This window comes from Lampris incognitus, chromosome 6, assembly GCF_029633865.1.
Source record: "Lampris incognitus isolate fLamInc1 chromosome 6, fLamInc1.hap2, whole genome shotgun sequence".
In the NCBI taxonomy this organism is placed as follows: domain Eukaryota; kingdom Metazoa; phylum Chordata; class Actinopteri; order Lampriformes; family Lampridae; genus Lampris; species Lampris incognitus.
The window spans coordinates 6528920-6555756 of NC_079216.1; the positions used below are offsets into that span (position 1 = coordinate 6528920).

The window sequence follows — 26837 nt, forward strand, 5'->3', positions numbered from 1 at the left end:
GCAAGCACATCAGCGCTGCAATATTACTCGACAATAATTACGTTCAACCCGGTCCCGTCCAGCGGTCAGCTGTGCTCGTTTCACTTCCTTCCTAAGTAAACATATACGTGAAAAAACCCTGCACGTCCAGAGTATTAATCCCCTGGTTTCCAGTCTTTAGTGTGCCAAGTATAGGTGGCGCTGTGTCGGTAGAGCTTTAGACGAGGTACGTGTGTCCTAATCATACATGTACACCAAGTGGATACCTGTCAGTACTGCTCATCTGTGGCCAGTTGCAGCCTTCCCTGCTTCCCTTATTTGAGACAATACAGACGAATACGTGTCCATTCGGTCCACTTTGTAGAAACCCCCCCCGGAGGTGAACGGCGGGGCGGGGCCACCGTGATGCTTCTGCGTAGTGCGGTGTCTCCTTCCTGTCACTCACACACACACACACACACACACTACACACACACACTACTCCTGTAACTGGACCGCAGAGGTGGGATGGGTCGGTGGGATGGTGAGTTGGGGGGGGGGGCGGGGGGGGTTGTGACAGAAATAAACACGTGATGACGCCCCTGCTTTGGCTCCAATCTACTGTCTGCAGTCCACACGCACACGCACACGCACACACACTGACAGACACACACACACACACTGACAGACACACACACACACTCCACAACATTCTCCACCTTCAGTCTGCGTTGTGTCGAGAGGCGGCGAGCGTCACATCGGGGACATGGCGGGGCTTCTGTGTGGCACGAAAAGGAAGAAACAAGGTAGTTCCTATCTCCATTTTTGTTGTTGTTTTTTAAAAAAGATATAATTTCTGCTTCTGTTTTTGGTTTCGGTGGCTGTTCGAGGAGCTCGGCTCTACCTTATCACGACGCCGCTGCAGAAGCAGACCGGCTTATGAAGGGGTTCGTCCTGTTTTTGGGTCTCACCTCGCTTGCGTGACGACACGGCCCGCAGAACCTTCTCCCCTCGCTGCTAGAGGACACTGCTGGTTGTGAGAGAGCGGCCTGGTTCCGCGGCGGTGGATCTTGTCTCGGGACATTTCCTGCGATGGGGTTTCTTGTCTGAAGATCAGGTCTCAAAGTAAACATTCTGGGAACAAGCGGGGGTTACAGATCTGCTCAAATCGGCCGCTGCCCTTCCACGGAAACTCGAAGAACGCACACTTTTCTCTGCAGTGACTTGAAACGGACCCAAGTCACCGGCGTCCGTCGTCGTTTATCCCACACGTCATGGAAACCGGGCTTTGCTTTTGAGTTTTTCTTCAACATAACGTTGTAAACGATGAAAATGGCACGGACCCAAACCGTGGCCCCCTTAACCTGATGTGTTGTTGCACGACTTTCAGAGGCAACCGCTTCGATGGTGTAGCTCCCGGTGAGACCGGTGCACCTGTTGACAGGTATGTTGGCCCACTGAGCAACCTGCTGCAGCGTTCTCAGGTTGGAGCTCCAGACTGCAGCTCTTTCCATAGATGTTCAATAGGATTCAGATCAGGACTCTTCAGATCAGGACTCTTCAGATCAGAACTCTTCAGATCAGGACTCTCCAGATCAGGACTCTTCAGATCAGGACTCTCCAGATCAGGACTCTTCAGATCAGGACTCTCCAGATCAGAACTCTTCAGATCAGGACTCTTCAGATCAGGCCTCTCAGATCAGAACTCTTCAGATCAGGACTCTTCAGATCAGAACTCTTCAGATCAGAACTCTTCAGATCAGGACTCTCCAGATCAGGACTCTTCAGATCAGGCCTCTCAGATCAGGACTCTTCAGATCAGAACTCTTCAGATCAGGACTCTTCAGATCAGAACTCTTCAGATCAGGACTCTTCAGATCAGGACTCTTCAGATCAGGACTCTCAGATCAGGACTCTTCAGATCAGAACTCTTCAGATCAGGACTCTTCAGATCAGAACTCTTCAGATCAGGACTCTTCAGATCAGGACTCTTCAGATCAGGACTCTTCAGATCAGGACTCTTCAGAGTAGTCCGGTGTTTTGTTCTTATCCGTTCCTGGGCGTTTTTAGCAGTGTTTGGGGTCATTGTCCCGGTGGAGGGCCCCATGACCTGTGTTTGAGACAGGGCTCTCCCACACCAGGCAGTGCGTTTCGCTCCAGGGTGCCTTGATGGTCTGGTTTCATTGTGCCCTGCACAGACTCAAGGCGCCCTGTGCCAGGTGGCCCCAAAACAGAACCCAGTCTCCCCCATGTCTCACTGTAGGTACGGTGTCCTTTTCTTTGAAAGCTTCATTTGTTTTCCCCTCCGTGGACGTAGAGCCGATGGGACTTGCCAAAAAGCTCCAGCTTTGACTCATCTGTCCAAAGGACGTTCTCCCAGAAGGATTGTGGCTTGTCAACATGGATGTTAGCGAATTCCAGTCTGGCTTTTTTATGGTTTTCTTTCAAAAGTGGACCCCTCCTTCCTCCATGGAGCCCACTCTGGATCCAAAAGCGAGGGACGGTGTGATCAGAAGCTGACGTACCGTCACCTTGGAGTTCGGCTTGCATGTCTTTGGCAGCTATCCTCGGTTCTTTCTCTACCATTCGCGCCATCCTCCTGTTCGACCTGGGGTCGGGTTTTCCTCTCGGGAGGTCGGCTACGGGTCCAGGGATCTTAAACGTCTTAGTGATATTGGTAACCGTTGCGGCAGGAACACCGAGCCGCTTGGAGATGGTCTCGTAGCCTTCGCCGTGCCGGTCTGCCGTTTTCTTTCTGGCCTCCTCAGACAACCCTCCCCTTCGCTCTTCCTGCTCCGTGTTTGGTGCGGTGCCCACAGTGACACCAAGCAGCACAGCTGAAATGGGCCGGAGGACCGGTTGCACGATCAGAGAAATGTGTGATGCTAATTACAGAAAGTAATCAGTTTGAAATATCACTGTAATCCAGTCGTTTGTGATCTTTTCTAACGAACGTGTCCCGGCCGGTTTAGTGTCTTTGTGGAACGAGCAGTGATTGGTGTCTTTTCACAGCTTCTTTACTTTGCTGCGCGACAAACCAACGACACGTCGGTACACATGAGAGAACGTGTTTTGATGTCATCGCTTTTCGGGGGGAGTGAAGCTTTGTTTCAGTGAGCCGTCAGGGCACCGGCACATACGAGCGAAATCTCTCAAACGGCATCTTGAAGTGACACCATGAGACTTAAAGCCAGACGAGATCTACTCCTGTATTTCTAAAGCACTTGGGGCCTTGATTCTTTTTGGAGGTTATTGGGGATGATCAGGGGGCACCTATAAAAAAATAGCAGAAAATTAAGTTAAAATTATGCATAATTATGCAAATCATGGCTAAAAACCACTTTTTTCGGCATGTCAGATGATTCTGAGCATCTTTGATTTTTTCACCTATATAAAAAAAAAAATTTCTGGGACTTAGAAATGTTTTGACATTATGCAAAATATATGCATTTTTGCAAAAATGCATTTACGATCCTCATTTTTTTTGGAGGTGGTAGGTATTGTTCCAGAGAGGACCAGAAAAATAGCAGAAAATTAAAATAATTATGCATAATTACGCAAAATATGCATTTTCTAAAAATGGCTAAAAACCACTTTTCTCAGCATGTCAGGTGATTCTGAGCATTTGGGGGGAGGGAGTTGGAGTGGGGGGGGGGTAAACCACTTTTCTTGGCATTTCAAAGGAATCTGAGCATTTGGGGGGGGAGTTGGAGCGGGGGGGGTTTAGGGGCAGGGGGAAGGCGGTTAGCTGGCAGGATGAAGAGGAGGGAGGTTTAGACGGGTGGATCACCAAACCGCTACATTGTGGCGGGGTTCTTCTAGTACCTCCATAAACTCGTCTCATTCTGTGTTGGCCTACTGGTCCCGAGTCTTCCTGGGGAACCAGTCTGGATGAGGGAAGAAGGACCACGTGGGCAGAATGTTTTTGCCGTCAGGTTTTATCCCACGTAAACCGGCTTCAGCGTAAACATCACATTGTTGGAGTCGGTTCTGGTGTGTAGCCTGACTGTGTGAGCGTGGAGGTGGTGTGATGGCGGAGGGTACGTCTGGTGGTGTGCAGACCCCGGCGGTGTGCAGACCCCGGTGGAGTGCAGACCCCGGTGGAGGAAGCGGCTCAGCCATGATGAAAGGAGCTTGTGAGGTAATTATGTGGGAGATGCAGATGTGCGGTGAGATGTGAAGCCGCTGTGAAGACCGAGGCCGATAGACAGGCTGTTCCCTGAGGGACCGCCGGACATTCCCGCTCGTACAGCTCAGATTCCTGCTACCCCCCCCCCCCACCCCACCCCTTCATTTGGGGGCATTAACCCTGACTGATAATGGTGTTGTTTATGGGAGGGGGATTAAAGTTGGCTTCTCTTGCTCGTCAGCCAATAGGGCAGTTTGTGCTCGGATGTGATTCTAAACACGTGACCCACCAGGTTTGGGGTTTGTTTTTGGACCCCCCCCCCCCTCCTCCCCCAACTCTTCCGAGCCATGCCGGTCGCTGCTCCACCCCCCCCCCCCGCCGATCCAGCCGCTTCTTTTCACCTGACAGTGAGGAGTTTCGCCAGGGGGACGCAGCGCGTAGGGAGGATCACGCTAGTCCCCCCCCCCAGTTCCCCCTCCCCTCTGAACAGGCGCCCCGACCGGCCAGAGGAGGCGCTAGTGCAGCGACCAGGCCACATACCTTCCCACCCGCAGACACGGCCAAGCCACGACCAAGCCGAGGGTAACACGGGGATTCGAACCGACGACCCCCCCCCCCCAGATAGCATCCAGATGTGGGCCACGTCAGGCAGTGATACGGCACTGGCGGCCTTCTTCTGGCCCTGACAAAATGGATGTGAGCCTGAAGTGGCCCGCATGCATAATAGCAAATATGGCCCAAATATGGCAAATCAAATGGGAGCCTCTTCTGGCAAGGATGCGGCGCTCCGGGCAACATGTGATCCGGATGTGGCCCTGACGTGGTCTGAAATAGCAAAGTCAATGAGAGGATGGGTTTCAGGTGGTTCACGGCGGCTCCGGCCTTGGTCTGGAAATCGAGCCAGAGGACGGGAAAGGGAGATGAAACATTAGCAGGGGGGGTTCTGGGTAACGACGGCGTTGTCTGTTCTGAGGTCAAACAGGATCACAAATCCGGCTTCATTACGTTAGCTTTTCCCTGCGGCGCGTCGGTTAATAATAGGGTTCATGCAGTTTAAGCCTCGGTATGAGGTTTACCAGGACCCGCTCCTGGTCTGGGCGGAGACCAGGTTGCAGTTTCATCCGGACTCCCCGTCTTCACACGCAGCTGACGGACATTCTGGTCTGTGATGCTGTAGACGTCCTGCAACACATGGCGGAGCACATCTGTCCTGCAGCACAGCTGGATGAAAACGAACCGCTGAAATAGAAACAACAACCAAAGAGAAAATAAATAACCAAGTCTTCCCATTTTGACGCTATGAGAGAGTGAAAGAAAGGAGGAACAGGAAGTGATGACGTCACGTTCCCACGGGGGAAAGTGTGACGTCAGAGGCTCGGGGCCCAAAGTCTCCCCCCCCCCCCGTCCATTCTCTATCTCTCTTTATCTGTCTTTTGCTGGGCAGTTCTTGCTCTCCCACTTCCTTGTTCGCCCTTCCTCTCTTTTCCTGTGTATCTGTGTCTCCTCTTCTGTTCTTCCGCTTACAGATTAGCAACACAATGTTTATCTAATGGTGTGTGTCTGTGTGTGTGTGTGTGTGTGTGTTTGTTTAGTGAGTGATCTGCACGAGGAGGGGAAGAATGCCATCAACGCTCCCATGCTGCCCGCAGGGACAGACATCCATCCAGAGGACACCCTGCTGGGTACACACACACACACACACACACACACACATAAACACACTCACATACACACACAGACACATAAACACATTAGCAGCCACATAGAAAACATATATGTGATTTATACATATATTATTTATATATGTGATACATACATACGTACATATATATATCACATATATAAATAAACAATATATAAATCACAGATATAAAATATATGGGATTTATATATTGTATATGTGATGTATATGTATATATATACATATATTTAAATCGCATATATGTGATTTATACATATATATTATTTATATATGTGATTTAAATATATGTATGTATGTGTGTATATATATATAAATCACATATGTATGATTTAAATATACATATATATACATACATACATACATACACACACACACATATATATATATATAAATCACATATACGTGATTTAGATATATATGTGATATATGTTTAATATACACCCATGTGTGCAAAAGCTCAGCTATATGCACATGTACAAACACACACACAAAAAACCCCAATACCAAACGCATACCCACATATTTATACGTGCACACAGACTCACTCATGCTGCTGCACACACACATCAGTTAGGTCTGAACTCTGAACTTGTAATGTTGGACATACAGTTGTGTATTGTAATGTTGGACATATAGTAGTTGTGTATTGTAATGTTGGACATATAGTTGTGTATTGTAATGTTGGACATATAGTTGTGTATTGTAGTGTTGGACATATAGTTGTGTATTGTAATGTTGGACATATAGTAGTTGTGTATTGTAATGTTGGACATATAGTAGTTGTGTATTGCAATGTTGGACACATAGTAGTTGTGTGTTGTAATGTTGGACACATAGTAGTTGTGTATTGTAATGTTGGACATATAGTTGTGTATTGTAATGTTGGACATATAGTTGTGTAATGTTGGACATATAGTTGTGTATTGTAGTGTTGGACATATAGTTGTGTATTGTAATGTTGGACACATAGTTGTGTATTGTAATGTTGGACATATAGTAGTTGTGTATTGTAATGTTGGACATATAGTAGTTGTGTATTGTAATGTTGGACATATAGTAGTTGTGTATTGTAATGTTGGACATATAGTAGTTGTGTATTGTAATGTTGGACATATAGTAGTTGTGTATTGTAATGTTGGACACATAGTAGTTGTGTATTGTAATGTTGGACACATAGTAGTTGTGTATTGTAATGTTGGACACATAGTAGTTGTGTATTGTAATGTTGGACATATAGTAGTTGTGTATTGTAATGTTGGACACATATAGTTGTGTATTGTAATGTTGGACATATAGTAGTTGTGTATTGTAATGCTGGACACATAGTAGTTGTGTATTGTAATGTTGGACACATAGTAGTTGTGTATTGTAATGCTGGACACATAGTAGTTGTGTATTGTAATGTTGGACACATAGTAGTTGTGTATTGTAATGTTGGACATATAGTAGTTGCGTATTGTAATGTTGGACATATAGTAGTTGTGTATTGTAATGTTGGACATATAGTAGTTGTGTATTGTAATGTTGGACATATAGTAGTTGTGTATTGTAATGTTGGACATATAGTAGTTGCGTATTGTAATGTTGGACATATAGTAGTTGTGTATTGTAATGTTGGACATATAGTAGTTGTGTGTTGTAATGTTGGACATATAGTTGTGTATTGTAATGTTGGACACATAGTAGTTGTGTGTTGTAATGTTGGACACATAGTAGTTGTGTATTGTAATGTTGGACATATAGTTGTGTATTGTAATGTTGGACATATAGTAGTTGTGTGTTGTAATGTTGGACACATAGTAGTTGTGTGTTGTAATGTTGGACACATAGTAGTTGTGTATTGTAATGTTGGACACATAGTAGTTGTGTATTGTAATGTTGGACACATAGTAGTTGTGTGTTGTAATGTTGGACACATAGTAGTTGTGTATTGTAATGTTGGACATATAGTTGTGTATTGTAATGTTGGACATATAGTAGTTGTGTATTGTAATGTTGGACACATAGTAGTTGTGTGTTGTAATGTTGGACATATAGTTGTGTATTGTAATGTTGGACACATAGTAGTTGTGTGTTGTAATGTTGGACACATAGTAGTTGTGTATTGTAATGTTGGACATATAGTTGTGTATTGTAATGTTGGACATATAGTAGTTGTGTGTTGTAATGTTGGACACATAGTAGTTGTGTGTTGTAATGTTGGACACATAGTAGTTGTGTATTGTAATGTTGGACACATAGTAGTTGTGTATTGTAATGTTGGACACATAGTAGTTGTGTGTTGTAATGTTGGACACATAGTAGTTGTGTATTGTAATGTTGGACATATAGTTGTGTATTGTAATGTTGGACATATAGTAGTTGTGTATTGTAATGTTGGACACATAGTAGTTGTGTGTTGTAATGTTGGACACATAGTAGTTGTGTATTGTAATGTTGGACACATAGTAGTTGTGTATTGTAATGTTGGACATATAGTAGTTGTGTATTGTAATGTTGGACACATAGTAGTTGTGTGTTGTAATGTTGGACATATAGTTGTGTATTGTAATGTTGGACATATAGTAGTTGTGTGCTGTAATGTTGGACATATAGTTGTGTATTGTAATGTTGGACACATAGTAGTTGTGTGTTGTAATGTTGGACACATAGTAGTTGTGTATTGTAATGCTGGACACATAGTAGTTGTGTGTTGTAATGTTGGACACATAGTAGTTGTGTGTTGTACCAGGCACACAGACACTGAAGCAGAAAAAGCCGAAGCTTAAATCTGCACGTGTGCGTCGTTGCACTGCTTCCCGTCCCGTCCAACACCACGTCTGTCTGGTGGTGTTGTTGGAGGGCGAGCGGAGTACTGTACTGCTGACCACACGGTACCACTTCCTGTTGTGAGCCAGTACTGTAGCTTTAGGACTACCGAGTCCAGCTCCAGCGTGGCCTTCCTCCTCCGCTGACCACAGCTGGTGTGTGAGCGGTGTCCACATCCCGAGGGAAGCACAGATGGACCGGCTGTGTCCTACCTCCCGCATGCTGATGACGGAGGAGTGGGAAAGGAAGGCGTAGCGGCTCGTGGGCGCAGGAGAGACGACACCCTTTGTGTCGTGTCACCGTCTGACTCACAGGGCGGGTGGAGGGCGTCAGGAGAAGTGTGTCTGTGTTGTGTCTGTGGTGTGTTTGCACGTCTCCGTGGCGACGGCGTGGACGTGCGGGGAAGGGTATTTGAGCCGGGCTAGACGGGGGTCACCCCCTCTGACTCCTGCTCCCATGGTAACCTCTCTCCTTTTGTCGTGAATCAGAGGAGAACGCCGAGAGGATCATGCTGGACCCCACATCCAGGGAGAAGCCCAAGTTCAAGGACCTCGTGAAGGTAATGTGGATCAGATGGAGCTCTCGCACACTGCTGATGTCACTTCCTCGTTGCGATGATGTCATATCCCCATGTAGACAACACACACGGTCGGGGCACCTGTTCGGGGGGGGGGGGAGATAGCGTGATTCCACGTGCTACACCCCCCCCCCCGGTGAAACTCCTCACTGTCAGGTGAGAAGAAGCGGCTGGTGACTCCACATGTATGGGAGGAGGCATGTGGTAGTCTGCAGCCCTCCCTGGATCGGCAGAGGGGGTGGAGCAGAGACCGGGGGGGCTCGGAAGAGTGGGGTAACTGGCCACGTACAATTGGGGAGAAAAAAGATGAGACCCCCCCCCCCCAAAAAAACCATAATATCGAATCACAATATTTACATTATCATGATATTGGGGGGGGGATCGCAATATGTTCTGTTCATCCCTTTGCTTCAGCATCTGATACGTTTTCTCCTGTAACCTTCTATTGGCTAGCAAAGAAAGTCACTCATTCAAGCACCTCCGGAGTCGGTCGTTGTCATGGCTGCATCCTCAGTAGCCATGACAACGGCCGACTCTGGAGGCGCTGGACTCGTTGCCCGTGCAAGTGCATGGCATCTGGTTTAGGCAACAAATGGACATACTGTCAAAAAAAGGGGATATCTTTGCTGTAACCTAGGACTTCTGAAAACCATGACAGAAAGGTAAGACCCTGGTCATTACTGAGGAGGCTAAAGGTGATTTTGTGAAACGTTACAGGAGCCAGAAAGTACCAGAATCTTCCCACGGCTGCTTTCTCCGCATACGTCCTAAGGATCTCAGTCCCTGTGTCCCAGATGCACACTACACACTAGTTCTGGCTGTGATTTTAACACGTAGTGTGGTCACACTGGAAAACCGACAAAATGAGGTATACCTAAGCGTGCATGCTAAATCTGCTCCACTTTCAAGGGTGCTTTTTGTTGACACCATTGTCCCATAAGCAGTGGTGGATCTAGAGATTTTTTCCTGGGGTGGCAACAGGGGTGGCAAGACTGTGTCCCAGAGGTGGCAGCTGCCACCCCCTTGCCACCCTGTAGATCCGCACCTGTGAGGGGGGAGGGGGGATTCTAAATCGGCGACTTCTGTTTGAGATGAGTTTGGTTCGGGTCTCATTGACCTTCACCATGCATGTACATAAAATATACTTTAAAAACATATTATCTGATTTATAAACGGGTCGGCAAGACTGTGTCCCAGAGGTGGCAGCTGCCATCCCTGTTGCCACCCTGTAGATCCGCCCCTGTGAGGGGGGAGGGGGGATTCTAAATCGGCGACTTCTGTTTGAGATGAGTTTGGTTCGGGTCTCATTGACCTTCACCATGCATGTACATAAAATCTACATTAAAAACACATTATCTGATTTATAAATGGGGTGGCAACAGGGGTGGCAAGACTGTGTCCCAGAGGTGGCAGCTGCCACCCCTGTTGCCACCCTGTAGATCCGCCCCTGCCCGTAATGCAATGCGGTTCGGAAACCGAGGAGTTGGAGATTTCGAGGAAAAAATGGCTGACAGTGAAAATGTGCATGTCGCTGTTCTGCTGGAGCACGTGTTGGGTTTGTAAGACGGTTTGCGTTTCCTGTTAGTACCAGCATTGGTTCTGGAGCAGTGAGAGCAGCGAATTGTTTAATAATCCACTGACCTCAACGTTTTTTGGCCTATTGTGGGAAATCATTTCTTTAAGCATCTACAATCTTATTTTATACAGTTGTGATTATTTTGTTAATCATGAATCAAACGCTGGATTATAATTATAGGTAATCAATTATTTTTTATTAACAAAATGAGAATTGTGGAAATAAATGGCGTAAAGAACAGCAGGCTAGGATCTGTAGTATACCGATAAGACCACCAGATGGCATTGTGTGTAATGGGCCACATTAGACCACAGTGTGTGTAAAGAACAACAGGTAGGAACTGTACTATACTGATAAGACCACCAGATGGCAGTGTGTGTAACGGGCCACAGTAGACCACAGTGTGTGTAAAGAACAACAGGTAGGAACTGTACTATACTAATAAGACCACCAGATGGCAGTGTGTGTAACGGGCCACATTAGATCACAGTGTGTGTAAAGAACAACAGGTAGGAACTGTACTATACTGATAAGACCACCAGATGGCAGTGTGTGTAACGGGCCACATTAGACCACAGTGTGTGTAAAGAACAGGTAGGAACTGTACTATACTGATAAGACCACCAGATGGCAGTGTGTGTAACGGGCCACATTAGACCACAGTGTGTGTAAAGAACATGTAGGAACTGTACTATACTGATAAGACCACCAGATGGCAGTGTGTGTAACGGGCCACATTAGACCACAGTGTGTGTAAAGAACAGGTAGGAACTGTACTATACTGATAAGACCACCAGATGGCAGTGTGTGTAATGGGCCACATTAGACCACATTGCCTGGAGGATTGAGACGCCAGTAGATTTTGGAAACCCAGAACAATAACCTAACAAGAAAATAATGGTGTATGGTGGGATATGATCTAAAATCTAAGGTGTGGTCTAAGGTGAAGCTCCACAATAGGAGGGGACAAGATACAGAATAAAGAGAGTGTAAAAGTATAAAAGACAGGTTGTTCAGTTGCTCAGTGGACCAGCTCGGTATATTGTTGTACCCCTTTGTGGACTATTAACAGTAAATCTACTCACATCAGACTTGTAAGTACTGGACATTGATTGGCTGTCTCGTGAACCTTGATTAACTGACTTTGATTCACAGTGTTGAGAAGGAAATTCTCCCACACTGTCTGTTCACTGATGGTTTTATTCATCACTGCGCTCGCACTGACTTGGAGTGAAGTTGGTTCAATTGTCTGTGAATGTTCTTTATCCGAAGGAGTTGAATCGAGTGCAACTGGACTTGGTATATATCCGTGAAGACGTTTGGCCTCTCATCCAAGAGGCTTCCTCAGTTCGGGCCTTCCTGACTAGACCAAGCTAGTCTGACTGGCTGGTGATGAGACTCAGATATTTATCCTCTTGGAGTCGTTGTCAGAGCCATTGATGTGAGTGACTCTTTGTGTCCCGATGTTTACCAACGCCCGTCGTTGAGGATAAAAAGAGGATACATTCTGAGTCTCATCAGCAGCCAGTCAGACTAGCTTGGTCTAGTCAGAAAGGCAGGAACTGAGGAAGCCTCTTGGATGAGAGGCGAAACGTCTTCACGGATATATACCAAGTCCAGTTGCACTTGATTCAGCTCCTTTGGATAAAGTTGGTTCAGTGTAAAAGACAAACTAGCTTCGATGTAGTAAACTACTGCTGCCAGGGTGCGGTAGCTTAGCTAGCTACAGTTGCTGTGGCGGGCAGCTTCAGTGTAGTGAAGCTTCAGTAAGTGGTACTGCAGCTCGCTACACTGTGCAAGTAGCTTCCCCAGCACTACATATTGGTAGTGTATGGTCTGGGTTTGGGACACAGCTAATGTACTGAGATCCTGTATGGGCTACCAGTCTATACATACTCTGGCTATAATTATAATAATAATAATCATCATCATCATTACATGTTATATAGTGCTTTCTAGACACCCAAAGGGCTATGCCCGTTGTGTCAACAGAACAAAAACCATAATAACTGATTATGATAATTTCACGAAAGCCGTAAGCCATTCTCTATCCCACTCTACCAAACGATTACTGCCAGCAGGCACACTGGTATTTGATTTTACTCTGAAATTACTCAGAGTGCCTTGCAAGTATGTGTGTCCTGATTTAACCCGTGTGTGTGTGTGTGTGTGTGTGTGTGTGTGTGTGTGTGTGTCCAGGTCCTGATAGACTGGATCAACAGTGAGCTGGAAGAAGAAAGGATCATTGTCAAGGACCTGGAGGAGGACTGTTATGATGGACAGGTGCTGCAGAAGTTATTTGGTGAGAAAATCCCGCTGTTCCAAGTTTGTGCAAGGAAAGATAAAATGTCTTTGATCATTCTCCCATGTCCTGTTTCTTATTCTTTCTGGCATTTTGGATATTTGTTCTTAAAAGCACACACCCCATCTTACTCTCGTTCATGTACTCCCTGTCTTTATCCATTTCCTTCGTTAGTATTTTGGAAATTCCTCCTCTGGGAGATGGTTATAGCTAAAAATGCCCATCTCCCATCATACTGTTGTAGATGAAAGCTCTCTGTCTCCCCCTAGTGGACGTAGACCAATTTAACAAACGCACCATATGTCTGTGAATGTTCTCATTCATCCAGGTCATGGTTATCCAAAGGAGCTGAATCAAGTGCAACTGGACTTGGTATATATCCGTGAAGACGTTTCGCCTCTCATCCAAGAGGCTTCCTCAGTTCCTGCCTTTCTGACTAGACCAAGCTAGTCTGACTGGCTCACTAGCCAGTCCAAGTAGTATGACTGGCTACCCTGACTAGTCTGACTGGCTACCCTGACTAGTCTGACTGGCTACCCTGACTAGTCTGACTGGCTACCCTGACTAGTCTGACTGGCTCACCAGCCAGTCAGAGTAGCTTCGTCTGGTCAGAAAGGTACGAACTGAGGAAGCCTCTTGGATGAGAGGCGAAACGTCTTCATGGATATATACCAAGTCCAGTTGCACTTGATTCAGCTCCTTTGGATAAACACGCCATATGATTTAAAGGAGCAGTAAACTTGTTCTTACGCTTTGTGATCTTAAAACATGTTGTTATGGGCCTTGGATGGTGAGACTGATTGTCCTCGTGATAAATTCAACAAAAAAACGAGACGCGTCACACGGCTGCTTTGAGGGAGAAAACGCACATTACCATCAACCCTCACTGAATTGCCTACGTCATATGAGGGCACTGCAGTTGGTGAGACCCATGTGACGTAGGCGACACGCGTGATGCCCGGTGTGTTAGACCAATAAAATATGAGCCAAGTAGGACGACGACACGCCGGCATTAGAAACTAAACACTCTGGGTAAACTTGAGAGAAGCTAGCACGAGATGTTCTACCACAACACTGATACCTACACCCATTTATAGCCTTTATACATGGACACCCCCATCACTGTCCTCTACAGCTACACCCCTTTATATCCCTTGTACATGGACACCTCCATCACTGTCCCCTACATCTACACCCCTTTATATCCTTTATACATGGACACCTCCATCACTGTCCTATACATCTACACCCCTTTATATCCTTTATACATGGACACCTCCATCACTGTCCCCTACATCTACACCCCTTTATATCCTTTATACATGGACACCTCCATCACTGTCCCCTACATCTACACCACTTTATATCCTTTATACATGGACACCTCCATCACTGTCCTCTACATCTACACCCCTTTATATCCTTTATACATGGACACCTCCATCACTGTCCCCTACATCTACACCCCTTTATATCCTTTATACATGGACACCTCCATCACTGTCCCCTACATCTACACCCCTTTATATCCTTTATACATGGACACCTCCATCACTGTCCCCTACATCTACACCCCTTTATATCCTTTATACATGGACACCTCCATCACTGTCCCCTACATCTACACCCCTTTATATCCTTTATACATGGACACCTCCATCACTGTCCCCTACATCTACACCCCTTTATATCCTTTATACATGGACACCTCCATCACTGTCCCCTACATCTACACCCCTTTATATCCTTTATACATGGACACCTCCATCACTGTCCCCTACATCTACACCCCTTTATATCCTTTATACATGGACACCTCCATCACTCTCCCCTACATCTACACCCCTTTATATCCTTTATACATGGACACCTCCATCACTCTCCCCTACATCTACACCACTTTATATCCTTTATACATGGACACCTCCATCACTGTCCTCTACATCTACACCCCTTTATATCCTTTATACATGGACACCTCCATCACTGTCCCCTACATCTACACCCCTTTATATCCGTTATACATGGACACCTCCATCACTGTCCCCTACATCTACACCCCTTTATATCCTTTATACATGGACACCTCCATCACTGTCCCCTACATCTACACCACTTTATATCCTTTATACATGGACACCTCCATCACTGTCCCTTACATCTACACCCCTTTATATCCTTTATACATGGACACCTCCATCACTCTCCCCTACATCTACACCCCTTTATATCCTTTATACATGGACACCTCCATCACTGTCCCCTACATCTACACCCCTTTATATCCTTTATACACATCGGTAGACACAGACAGGATAAAAACGAGTGCTTACTTATTCTTTAATGGTTCTTGTCGTATAGTCCAGGGTCAGCATCCGCCCAGAAGATCTAACCCATGTCTTTACACACTGTACTGTTCTATCAGTGGTTAACGGAGAGGACTTCAAGCTGTAGCCATCATTAATCTACTAGCCCATCTCATCATTTACTAAACTAACCGAATCATTAGATTGTCAAGGAACGAGACATTGACAGATAAGAGCTGAAACTCTGCCCTGGTTTTTAGTACTGAGCTCACACTGCTGCAGGATCCTTTGTATTTTATGTCTTTGTCCTTTTTATGACCCTCCATCATTAAGTCAAGGGGAACGTATTGTATGTGTGGTAAGTAGGTCTGCACGTACAAAGGGAAGGGACGTGTTGGGCTGCTTGCATCAGAAACACAAGGGACATCATCATGTACAGCACGTCGAGCTGCATATCTTGTATGAGAGGTACTATGTACATAAGGTTTATTATTAGTGTCCAAGGATCTAAGACTGTGTGTCTGTGAATATCAAGTTGGCAAGGAAGCCACGAGATTCAGCACACAATAATTGTCGTTGTTCATGACAAAAGAGTAAAAAAACGGACAGGAGAAAACTGGTATCTGCTCTTTCTTTCTGCCAACAGAGAAGCTGTCGGGCCGGAAGCTGAACATGGCCGAGGTGACCCAGTCCGAGATTGGACAGAAGCAGAAGCTTCAGACGGTTTTGGAGTCGGTTAACCAGCAGCTCAGACCTCACGGCTGGTCTATTGAATGGAGTGTCGACTGTGAGTCCCGGTTTACGGGGTACTTTAAGGCTGCTTTACTTGGTCTGCATCATCGTAGAGGCTATGCTTACACCGCAGGGTAGAGGCTATGTTTACACCGCAGGGTAGAGGCTATGTTTACACCACAGGGTAGAGGCTATGTTTACACCGCAGGGTAGCGGCTATGTTTACACCGCAGGGTAGAGGCTATGTTTACACCGCAGGGTAGAGGCTCTGTTTACACCGCAGGGTAGAGGCTATGCTTACACCGCAGGGTAGAGGCTATGTTTACACCGCAGGGTAGAGGCTATGTTTACACCGCAGGGTAGAGGCTATGTTTACACCGCAGGGTAGAGGCTATGTTTACACCGCAGGGTAGAGGCTATGCTTACACCGCTGGGTAGAGGCTCTGTTTACACCGCAGGGTAGAGGCTATGTTTACACCGCAGGGTAGAGGCTATGTTTACACCGCAGGGTAGAGGCTATGTTTACACCGCAGGGTAGAGGCTCTGTTTACACCACAGGGTAGAGGCTATGCTTACACCGCAGGGTAGAGGCTATGTTTACACCACAGGGTAGAGGCTATGTTTACACCGCAGGGTAGAGGCTATGTTTACACCGCAGGGTAGAGGCTCTGTTTACACCACAGGGTAGAGGCTCTGTTTACACCACAGGGTAGAGGCTATGTTTACACCACAGGGTAGAGGCTCTGTTTACACCGCAGGGTAGAGGCTATGTTTACACCGCAGGGTAGAGGCTCTGTTTACACCACAGGGTAGAGGCTATGCTTACACCGCAGGGTAGAGGCTCTGTTTACACCGCAGGGTAGAGGCTATGCTTACACCGCAGGGTAGAGGCTATGTTTACACCGCAGGGTAGAGGCTATGTTTACACCACAGGTCTTGGGTGCCCAGTTCCTGTTTTATTTTGCCTATGTCCGATTTACTTTGACCGCATTTTCACATCTACTTTTAAAAGTGCTTACACCAGGGGGCATCTGGGTGGTGTAGCGGTCTATTCCGTTGCCTACCAGCACTGGGATTGCTGGTTCAATTCCCCATGTTGCTGCAGGCTCGGTCAGGCGTCCCTATTGGTTGTGTCTATGGGTGGGAAGCTGGATGTGGATATGTGTCCTGGTCGCTGCACTAGCGCCTCCTCTGGTCGGTCGGGATGTCTGTTTGGGGGCTGGGGAGAACCGCATGATCCTCCCATGCGTTATGTCCCCCTGGTGAAACTCTTCACTGTCAGGTGAAAAGAAGCGGCTGGTGACTCCACATGTATTGGAGGAGGCATGTGGTAGTCTGCAGCCCTCCCCAGATTGGCAGAGGGGGTGGAGCAGCGACTGGGACGGCTCGGAAGAGTGGGGTGATTGGCCAAGTACAACTGGGGGGAAAAAGGGGGAAAATCCCTCTCCCCCAAAACGAACATAGTTGACTATCTCTTATGGTCTCCCATTCACAGCTGTTCATTCAAAGAACTTGGTGTCCATCGTGTACCTGCTGGTGGCGCTGGCCATGCACTTCCAGGCTCCCATCCGGCTGCCGGAGCACGTCTCTGTGCAGGTGGTGGTGGTCAAGGTAAGGGTCTGGCAGAGGAGGCCTGGTTTCTCATGATGGGGATCAGATCTAACCGTCACAGAGCCCTAGTTACTGTTTGGTATGAGGTGATGTTTAATGTATTGTATTGTTACTTAAGTAAGTTTTCACAAAATATTGTTACTTAAGTAAGTTTTCACATTGTATTGTTAGTTAAGAAAGTTTTCACATCATATTGTTACTTAAGTAAGTTTTCACATCATATTGTTACTTTAGTAAGTTTTCACATTGTATTGTTACTTAAGTAAGTTTTCACATCATATTGTTAGTTTAGTAAGTTTTTTTACATTGTATCGTTACTTAAGTAAGTAAGTTTTCACATCATATTGTTACTTTAGTAAGTTTTCACATTGTATTGTTACTTAAGTAAGTTTTCACATCATATTGTTACTTAAGTAAGTTTTCACATCATACTGTTACTTAAGTAAGTTTTCACATCATATTGTTACTTTAGTAAGTTTTCACATTGTATTGTTACTTAAGTAAGTTTTCACATCATATTGTTAGTTTAGTAAGTTTTTTTACATTGTATCGTTACTTAAGTAAGTAAGTTTTCACATCATATTGTTACTTTAGTAAGTTTTCACATTGTATTGTTACTTAAGTAAGTTTTCACATCATATTGTTACTTAAGTAAGTTTTCACATTGTATTGTTACTTAAGTAAGTTTTCACATCATATTGTTACTTTAGTAAGTTTTCACATTGTATTGTTACTTAAGTAAGTTTTCACATCATATTGTTAGTTTAGTAAGTTTTTTTACATTGTATCGTTACTTAAGTAAGTAAGTTTTCACATCATGTTGTTACTTAAGTAAGTTTTCACATCATATTGTTAGTTTAGTAAGTTTTTTACATTTTATCGTTACTTAAGTAAGTAAGTTTTCACATCGTGTTGTTACTTAAGTAAGTTTTCACATCGTGTTGTTACTTAAGTAAGTTTTCACACTGTATTGTTACTTAAGTAAGTTTTCACATTGTATTGTTACTTAAGTTAAGTAAGTTTTCACATCATACTGTGACTTAAGTAAGTTTTTTTACATTGTATCGTTACTTAAGTAAGTTTTCACATCGTGTTGTTACTTAAGTAAGTTTTCACACTGTATTGTTACCTAAGTAAGTTTTCACACTGTATTGTTACTTAAGTAAGTTTTCACATCATACTGTTACTTAAGTAAGTTTTCACATCGTGTTGTTACTTAAGTAAGTTTTCACATCGTGTTGTTACTTAAGTAAGTTTTCACACTGTATTGTTACTTAAGTAAGTTTTCAAATTGTATTGTTACTTAAGTAAGTTTTCACATCACACTGTTACTTAAGTACGTTTTTTACATTGTGTCGTTACTTAAGTAAGTAAGTTTTCACACCGTGTTGTTACTTAAGTAAGTTTTCACATCGTGTTGTTACTTACAAGTAAGTTTTCACATTGTATTGTTACTTAAGTGCTTTTAAAGAGGAGCAAGGTGACTCTAGTTCAGCAGCTACCAGCCCTGTTGAGCAGGGCGTAACCTCCATTACAGCCATTGACAGCCATAATTGTGAAGTGATGTTATGATCATAATAATGATAATGATAATGATAGGGCGGCATGGTGGCGCAGTGGTTAGCGCGGTCGCCTCACAGCAAAAAGACCCTGGGTTCGAGCCCCGGGGTAGTCCAACCATGGGGGTCGTCCTCTGTGAGGAGTTTGCATGTTCTCCCCGTGTCTTTGTGGGTTTCCTCCGGGGGCTCCGGTTTCCTCCCACAGTCCAAAGACCTGTAGGTCCGGTGAATCGGCCGGACCACATTGTCCCTAGGTGTGAATGTGTGTGTGGGCCCTGTGACGGCCTGGCGGCCTGTCCAGGGTGCCTCCCCGCCCGCCGCCCACTGACTGCTGGGATAGGCTCCAGCATCCCCACCACCCTGTGGGGTTTGTGTAGCATAAACAGATCCAGTGTGAATGAGTCTTCCAACGTTGACGTTGCTGCTGTATGTGGTCCCCGTGTTTCTGTCCGCTGTATGAGTTTTTAACCTGTGACATGTGGGCATTAGGCAGTGGCAACACGTGGAAAACTGGTCCGGCTTTTGTCTTTGTGCAGAAAAGACAAGGCATCCTGCAGACGTCCCACGTGACCAAGGAGCTGACCAGCACCACAGAGTGAGAACTGACCCAAAGCACCACAGATTTACTCTGTTCTCCCCTTCTCATTTCTACACAACTGTTTTATGTTTTTCACTTGAAACATTACTGGCACCCCGGCTGGTGTGGCGGTCTGTTCCGCTGCCTGCCAACACGGGGGCTCGTTGGTTCGAATCCCTGTGTTGCTCCCGGTTTGGTCGGGCGTCCCCTACAGACACGTGTCTGCAGGTGGGAAGCCGGATGTGGGTATGTGTCCTGGTTGCTGCACTAGCGCCTCCTCTGGTTGGTCAGGGCTTCTGTTCGGGGGGGGGGGGAACTGGGGGGAATAGCGTGATCCTCCCACGTGCTACATTCCCCCGGTGAAACTCCTCACTGTCAGGTGAAAAGAAGCGGCTGGCGACTCCACATGTATGGGAGGAGGCGTGTGGTAGTCTGCAGCCCTCCCCGGATCGGCGGAGGGGGGTGGAGCAGAGACTGGGACGGCTCAGAAGAGTGGGGTAATTGGCCGCATGTAATTGGGTAGAAACGAGGGGGGGGGGATTTAAACAAAATAAATAGATAAATAAATAAATTTCTTGTAGCGTCCTCAACAGCTTTTTTGGGGGGGGGATTTTCCCCCCTTTTTCTCCCCAGTTGTATCTGTCCAATTACCCCACCCTTCCGAGCCGTCCCGGTCTCTGCTCCACCCCCTCTGCCGAGCCGGGGAGGGCTGCAGACTACCACGTGCCTCCTCCCATACAGGTGGAGTCACCAGCCGCTTCTTTTCACCTGACAGTGAGGAGTTTCACCCGGGGGACGTAGCGCGTGAGAGGATCACGCTGTCCCCCCCCGAACAGGCGCCCCAACCCACCAGAGGAGGCGCTAGTGCAGCGACTAGGACACATACCCACATCCGGCTTCCCACCCGCAGACACGGCCAATTGTGTCTGTAGGGACGCCCGACCAAGCCGGAGGTAACACGGGGATTCGAACCGGCGAGCAGGACCGGCGAGCTGAGACCACAGCTTTAACTGTGCTGTGCCTTGTGTTGTGTTTCAGGATGATGCTGAGTAGATTCGGTGAGTCTCGCACGGCGAACGGTTCGACGTTCGGACACTACACACGTTTTATTTGTCTGAGCCCGACCAGACGGGCGGTGTTTAAACGCGTGCTTTGTCCTCCGTCACAGAGCGGGATGCGTTCGATACCCTGCTGGACCACGCTCCTGACAAGCTCAACGTGGTCAAGACGGTGAGCCGCCGCCTCCGCCGCCGCCTCCTCCTCGCCCTAGCAGCGTTTATCTCCCTTTGTGTTTTCCTCTGGTCTTGATCACGTCTCCCTCGTCTCTCCGCCAGTCTCTCATCACCTTCGTCAACAAGCACCTGAACAAGCTGAACCTGGAGGTGACGGAGCTGGAGTCTCAGGTACACCGCCGGGTACACAGCCCCCACCGATGTACTCTCGTGTCTGATGTATTTAACATGTGGGGCGGCACGGTGGTTAGCGCGGTCGCCTCACAGCAAGAAGGTCCCGGGTTCGAGCCCCGGGGTAGTCCAACCTCGGGGGTCGTCCCGGGTCGTCCTCTGTGTGGAGGTTGCATGTTCTCCCCGTGTCTGTGTGGGTTTCCTCCCACAGTCCAAACACATGGAGGTCAGGTGACTCGGCCGTACTACATTGTCCCTAGGTATGAGTGGGTGTGTGTGTGTGTGTGTGTGTGTGTGTGTGTGTGTGTGTGTGTGTGTGTGTGTGTGTGTGGGCCCTGTGTGATGGCCTGGCAGCACCTCCCGCCCAGTGACTGCTGGGATAGGCTCCAGCATCCCACGACCCTGAGAGCAGGATAACCGGTTCGGATGATGGATGGATGGATGGATGAATGATGGATGGATGGATGGTGGATGGATGGATGAATAATGGATGGATGGATGGTGGATGGATGGATGGATGGATGGATGGATGGATGGATGGATGGATGATGGATGGATGGATGGTGGATGGATGGATGGATGGATGAATGATGGATGGATGGATGGTGGATGGATGGATGAATGATGGATGGATGGATGGTGGATGGATGATGGATGGATGGATGGATGGATGGATGGATGATGGATGGATGAATGATGGATGGATGGATGGATGAATGATGGTTGGATGATGGATGGATGGATGATGGATGGATGATGGATGGATGGATGGATGGATGATGGATGGATGATGGATGGATGAATGATGGATGGATGGATGGATGGATGTCTTTAGTGTTCTGAAGTAGTATTTCATATTCCCTTTGCTGTGTTTTCACTCATAAATTGTATATTTTGTGTCGTGGCTGCGTCTTACTATCAGCTGCTGCAGTGGTTCATGTTCCTCTGTGAGAGCCATAAAGACTCATCTGATCCAATGTGTGTGTGTGTGTGTGTGTGTGTGTGTGTGTGTGTGTGTGTGTGTGTGTGTGTGTGTGTGTGTCCAGTTTGCTGACGGAGTGTACCTGGTGTTGCTGATGGGGCTGTTGGAGGACTACTTCGTCCCTCTGTACAACTTCTACCTCACACCCGAGAGCTTTGAGCAGAAGGTCAGTTGTGCGTTGTAAAGTACACACCTTGTTCATTCAGCACGTTTCAGAAGCAGCGCCCTGCAGAACACAAATAAATAGCCACGACAAAAGGGGCGTCCGGGTGGCGTGGCGGCCTGTTCCGTTGCCTACCAACACAGGGATCGCCGGTTCGAATCCCCGTGTTACTCCCGGCTTGGTGGGGCGTCCCCACAGACACAACTGGCCGTGTCTGCGGGTGGGAAGCCGGATGTGGGTATGTTTCCTGGTCGCCGCACTAGCGCCCCCTCTGGTCGGTCGGGGCTCCTGTTCGAGGGGGGAGGGGGAACTGGGGGGAATAGCGTGATCCTCCCACGCGCTACGTCCCCCTGGTGAAACTCCTCACTGTCAGGTGAAAAGAAGCGGCTGGCGACTCCACCTGTATGGGAGGAGGCGTGTGGTAGTCTGCAGCCCTCCCCGGATCGGCAGAGGGGGTGGAGCAGAGACCGGGGCGGCTCGGAAGAGTGGGGTAATTTGGCCAGGTACAGTTGGGGAGAAAAGGGGGGGGGGAGCGGGGCAAATGGTGGTGTTAAAACCCAACATAACCCAACATAAGATGGACCCGGTGGGGGGCGTGAGTGTTCCAGGCGGTGGGGTGATCATTGCTCTTCTAAAGCAGTGTTTCTCAACCGGGGGTCCGCGGACCCCTAGTGGTCCGTGGTGTAATTGCAAGGGGTCCGTGAAAATAAAATATCTTTAAAAAAAAGATCCTATGACATTTATAGAAATAGGATTATTTTTCTACAAATTGCAACCCCCCTCCCCCCAGATCAGGTGGAGGGGTCCTCAGGGTAGATCAAAAATACGCAGGGGGTCCAGGACCCCAAAAAGGTGGAGAACCACTGATCTAAAGGTTCGTTTTACTTCCTGTGTCTCTCAGGTTCATAATGTGGCGTTTGCCTTCGAGCTGATGCAGGACGGAGGCCTGAAGAAACCAAAAGCCAGACCTGAAGGTATTTAGTCCTGACCGTTACTGAACAGGAGATATTTTAGAGGGGGAATCACATGGTCGGAGAGCCCCGTGCTCAATGAAGACAGCTGGGAAAATTCTTACCCGGCCCCTAAAAGCTGGAAGAAACCGGTTTCTCATCAGAGCTACTGACTGGCTTCCTCCGTCCCAGAAAAACTCTCCTTTTCCAGGCCGGACGTAGCCGTTAATGATCTGTCGTCGCACTTTGGAGCTAATATGAATCACCTAATACTACTTACTACTGGTGTCTCTTGTGTACTGCTGAGCCCTCACTACTACCACCACTACTACTACCACTACTACTGTACTATTAAGACTACTACTGCTATTACTGCTACTACTACCACCACCACCACCACTACTACCACCACCACTACTACTGTACTACTACTGCTCACTGCTATTACTACCACCACCACCGCTACTACTACTACTACTACTACTACTACTACTACCACCACCACTACTACTACTGTACTACTACAGAACTATTAAGACTACTACTACTATTACTGCTACTACTACCACCACCACCACCACTACTACCACCACCACTACTACTGTACTACTACTACTACTACCACCACCACTACTACTACTGTACTACTACAGTACTATTCAGACTACTACTACTATTACTGCTACTACTACCACCACCACCACCACTACTACCACCACCACTACTACTGTACTATTAAGACTACTACTGCTATTACTGCTACTACTATAACCACCACCACCACCACTACTACCACCACCACTACTACTGTACTACTACTACTACTACCACCACCACTACTACTACTGTACTACTACTGTACTATTAAGACTACTACTACTGCTACTACCACCACCACCACCACTACTACCACCACCACTACTACTGTACTACCACATCTACTACTACTACTACTACTACTACTCACTGCTATTACTACCACCACCACCGCTACTACTACTACCACCACCACTACTACTACCACTACTACTACTAATACAACCACCACCACTACTACTACTACCGCTTCTACTACCACTACCACTACTACTACTACTACCACCCCACCACCACTACTACTACTGTACTACTACTGTACTATTAAGAGTACTACTACTACTATTACTACTACTACCACCACCACCACTACTACCACTACTACTATAGTACTAGTACTACTACTACCACCACTACCACCACTACTACTACCACATCTACTACTACTACTACTACTACCGCTTCTACTACCACTACCACTACTACTACTACTACTTTCGGCTGCTCCCGTTAGGGGGCGCCACAGCGGATCATCCGTTTCCATCTCTTCCTGTCCTCTGCATCTTCCTCTGTCACACCGGCCTCCTGCATGTCCTCCCTCACCACCTCCATCAACCTCCTCTTCTCCTCTTCCCTGGCAGCTCCATATTCAGCATCCTCCCCCCAATATACCCAGCATCTCTCCTCCACACATGTTACTTTGAACAGGCGACCCCAAGTATTTAAACTCATCCACCTTCGTCACCTCTGCTCCTTGCATCCTCACCATTCGGCTGTCCTCCCTCTGGTTCACGCATACGTAGCCTTCACCTACATAGACACCGTTATTACCAGTGTTGTGTCATCCTTCTACCTGCGCTTGGTAATGACGATGTGATGACAACATGTCTGTCACACCGGGATGTGTCGATGTAAATCTGCTTTGTACTTGATCCTCCTATTCACCTCCTCTCAAACACACGTATGTTAAATGTACTCAGCATGACATGTTGTCTTGGCCTTGATATGGTTACTGTGTAGTATATGTACTACTACTACTACTACTACTTCATATTGGTACTACTGTGGTACTAACATGATGTTATTGCTGTTTAACAAATGTTCTACTGCTACCGCTACTTCATATAGTCGTACTATGATATGATTACTATGTAGCAGATTCACTACTTCTACATAGAGTGCTCTATGATGTCACTTGATGTGATGAAAATTGCTAACACTTGAGCTTGATTGCTAATTACTGACTCACTTTTTAGTCACTTGACATCCTACCCTCAGTAGTGGTTTTAACAACATTGCCCACGAGAGGGCGCTCTTGTCTTATGCTTAACCCTGCCGGTGATAGTGTTAACGTTTACCTTTCTCTGGAAGAATCCAGTTACGCTCATTGCAACAACTCCGAACGAGGATGTGTGTGTCTGTGTCTGTGTGTGTGTGTGTGTGTGTGTGTGTGTGTGTGTGTGTGTGTGTGTGTGTCTGTGTGTGTGTGTGTGTGTGTGTGTGTGTGTGTGATTCTTGCTCGGTGTTTGTAGAAGCTGTGTCTTCTGCTTTACCCAAGTAACCTCCTGAAACGTCTTTAACACTACAACGACCGGCAATTCACTCCTACCTAAAACGACCACGGGCGGTCAAAATGACTGCTGGTGTTTAAACTCTATATTGTGTCAGGATAAATACCCAGCTGAGATATTAACGCATCACATGTGTTAGTGTGTCTGTTAGGAAACGACTGACAACAAAATTGACATTTTAACAACTTTAATAACTATTTTTCAAACAATTTAAAATGGCCGCTGTCCAACGCCTGTAAACCCTGCAGCGCCTCGGTGATGATGTCCAGACATGCTGGACATCGTCACACATCAAGTGTAGACTATTTCTCTCCACTGGAGGGCGCTGGCGTGTTTCTAGGGCAGAGCGACGAACTTCGCGAAGGAAATGACGTCAGAAATGGACGTCAGAAATGACGCACACCATCACGCGCAAATTACGAGCCGTCTTTTTGACCGCTCGTGGTGGTTTTAGGTCGATCTTATCATAACTTCTTTGTCGTGCAATTGGTCTAAAACTCATTTTAAACGCAAATATATGCAATTTGAGGAGCATTCAGGGAGCGGCAGGTCTGTATCTTTTTAAAAAAAAATGTTCACTGTGGTGTATTGGATCGAGCACTCGGTGCTCGATTGTGTTGGACTGTCACCACTACTTAGTTCTGTAATACACTGGTCGAGCCCAGTAGTGTGTGATGTCTCCGTCAGTAAAGATCAGACTTGTGCCGCATACTCGTCTCCGTGTGCTTATATATAATAGTGATTAAGTTAGTAACCCACGAATAGTAACACTACAATAGTGTACATAAGAGAAGTCACAACATTCTCTAAGTTATTAAACTTTGAAAATCCAAAACGGTCATAATGACCCGCTTGGTTGATCTAGTTTAGAAGAGTCGAGAAGAAGAAGAAGAAGAAGAAGAAGAAGAATATGCGTTACATTGTTACCGACAGACGTCACAGAGCCCTGCGTCATGCTCACAGCAGTACTGTTATGACGTAGTAGTGTGTTAGCTGCAGAGTGACGCGTCATAGTAAGGAGTACACGTCGTGTCGAGTACATTTACTTGCTGTCTTAGATCACGTGTAGGCGAATGGAAGTATAAAGTAGATTTACTTCGACACACAGTGTAACC

At 46.7% G+C, this 26837-nt stretch overlaps 1 protein-coding gene across 1 annotated transcript in view; it reads left to right on the top strand.

Annotated features, from left to right (window-relative positions):
- The window catches only part of LOC130113975 (beta-parvin-like), a 47883-nt gene that overhangs the window by 10237 nt on the left and 10809 nt on the right, over positions 1–26837 (top strand). Inside the window, exons 2-12 of the mRNA XM_056281689.1 lie at positions 5680–5769; positions 9086–9156; positions 12950–13052; positions 16005–16145; positions 17586–17701; positions 19797–19855; positions 20876–20895; positions 21006–21067; positions 21172–21240; positions 22287–22388; positions 23287–23359. Coding sequence (XP_056137664.1) covers positions 5680–5769; positions 9086–9156; positions 12950–13052; positions 16005–16145; positions 17586–17701; positions 19797–19855; positions 20876–20895; positions 21006–21067; positions 21172–21240; positions 22287–22388; positions 23287–23359 — 906 coding nt within the window. The remainder of the gene's footprint in view (positions 1–5679; positions 5770–9085; positions 9157–12949; positions 13053–16004; positions 16146–17585; positions 17702–19796; positions 19856–20875; positions 20896–21005; positions 21068–21171; positions 21241–22286; positions 22389–23286; positions 23360–26837) is intronic.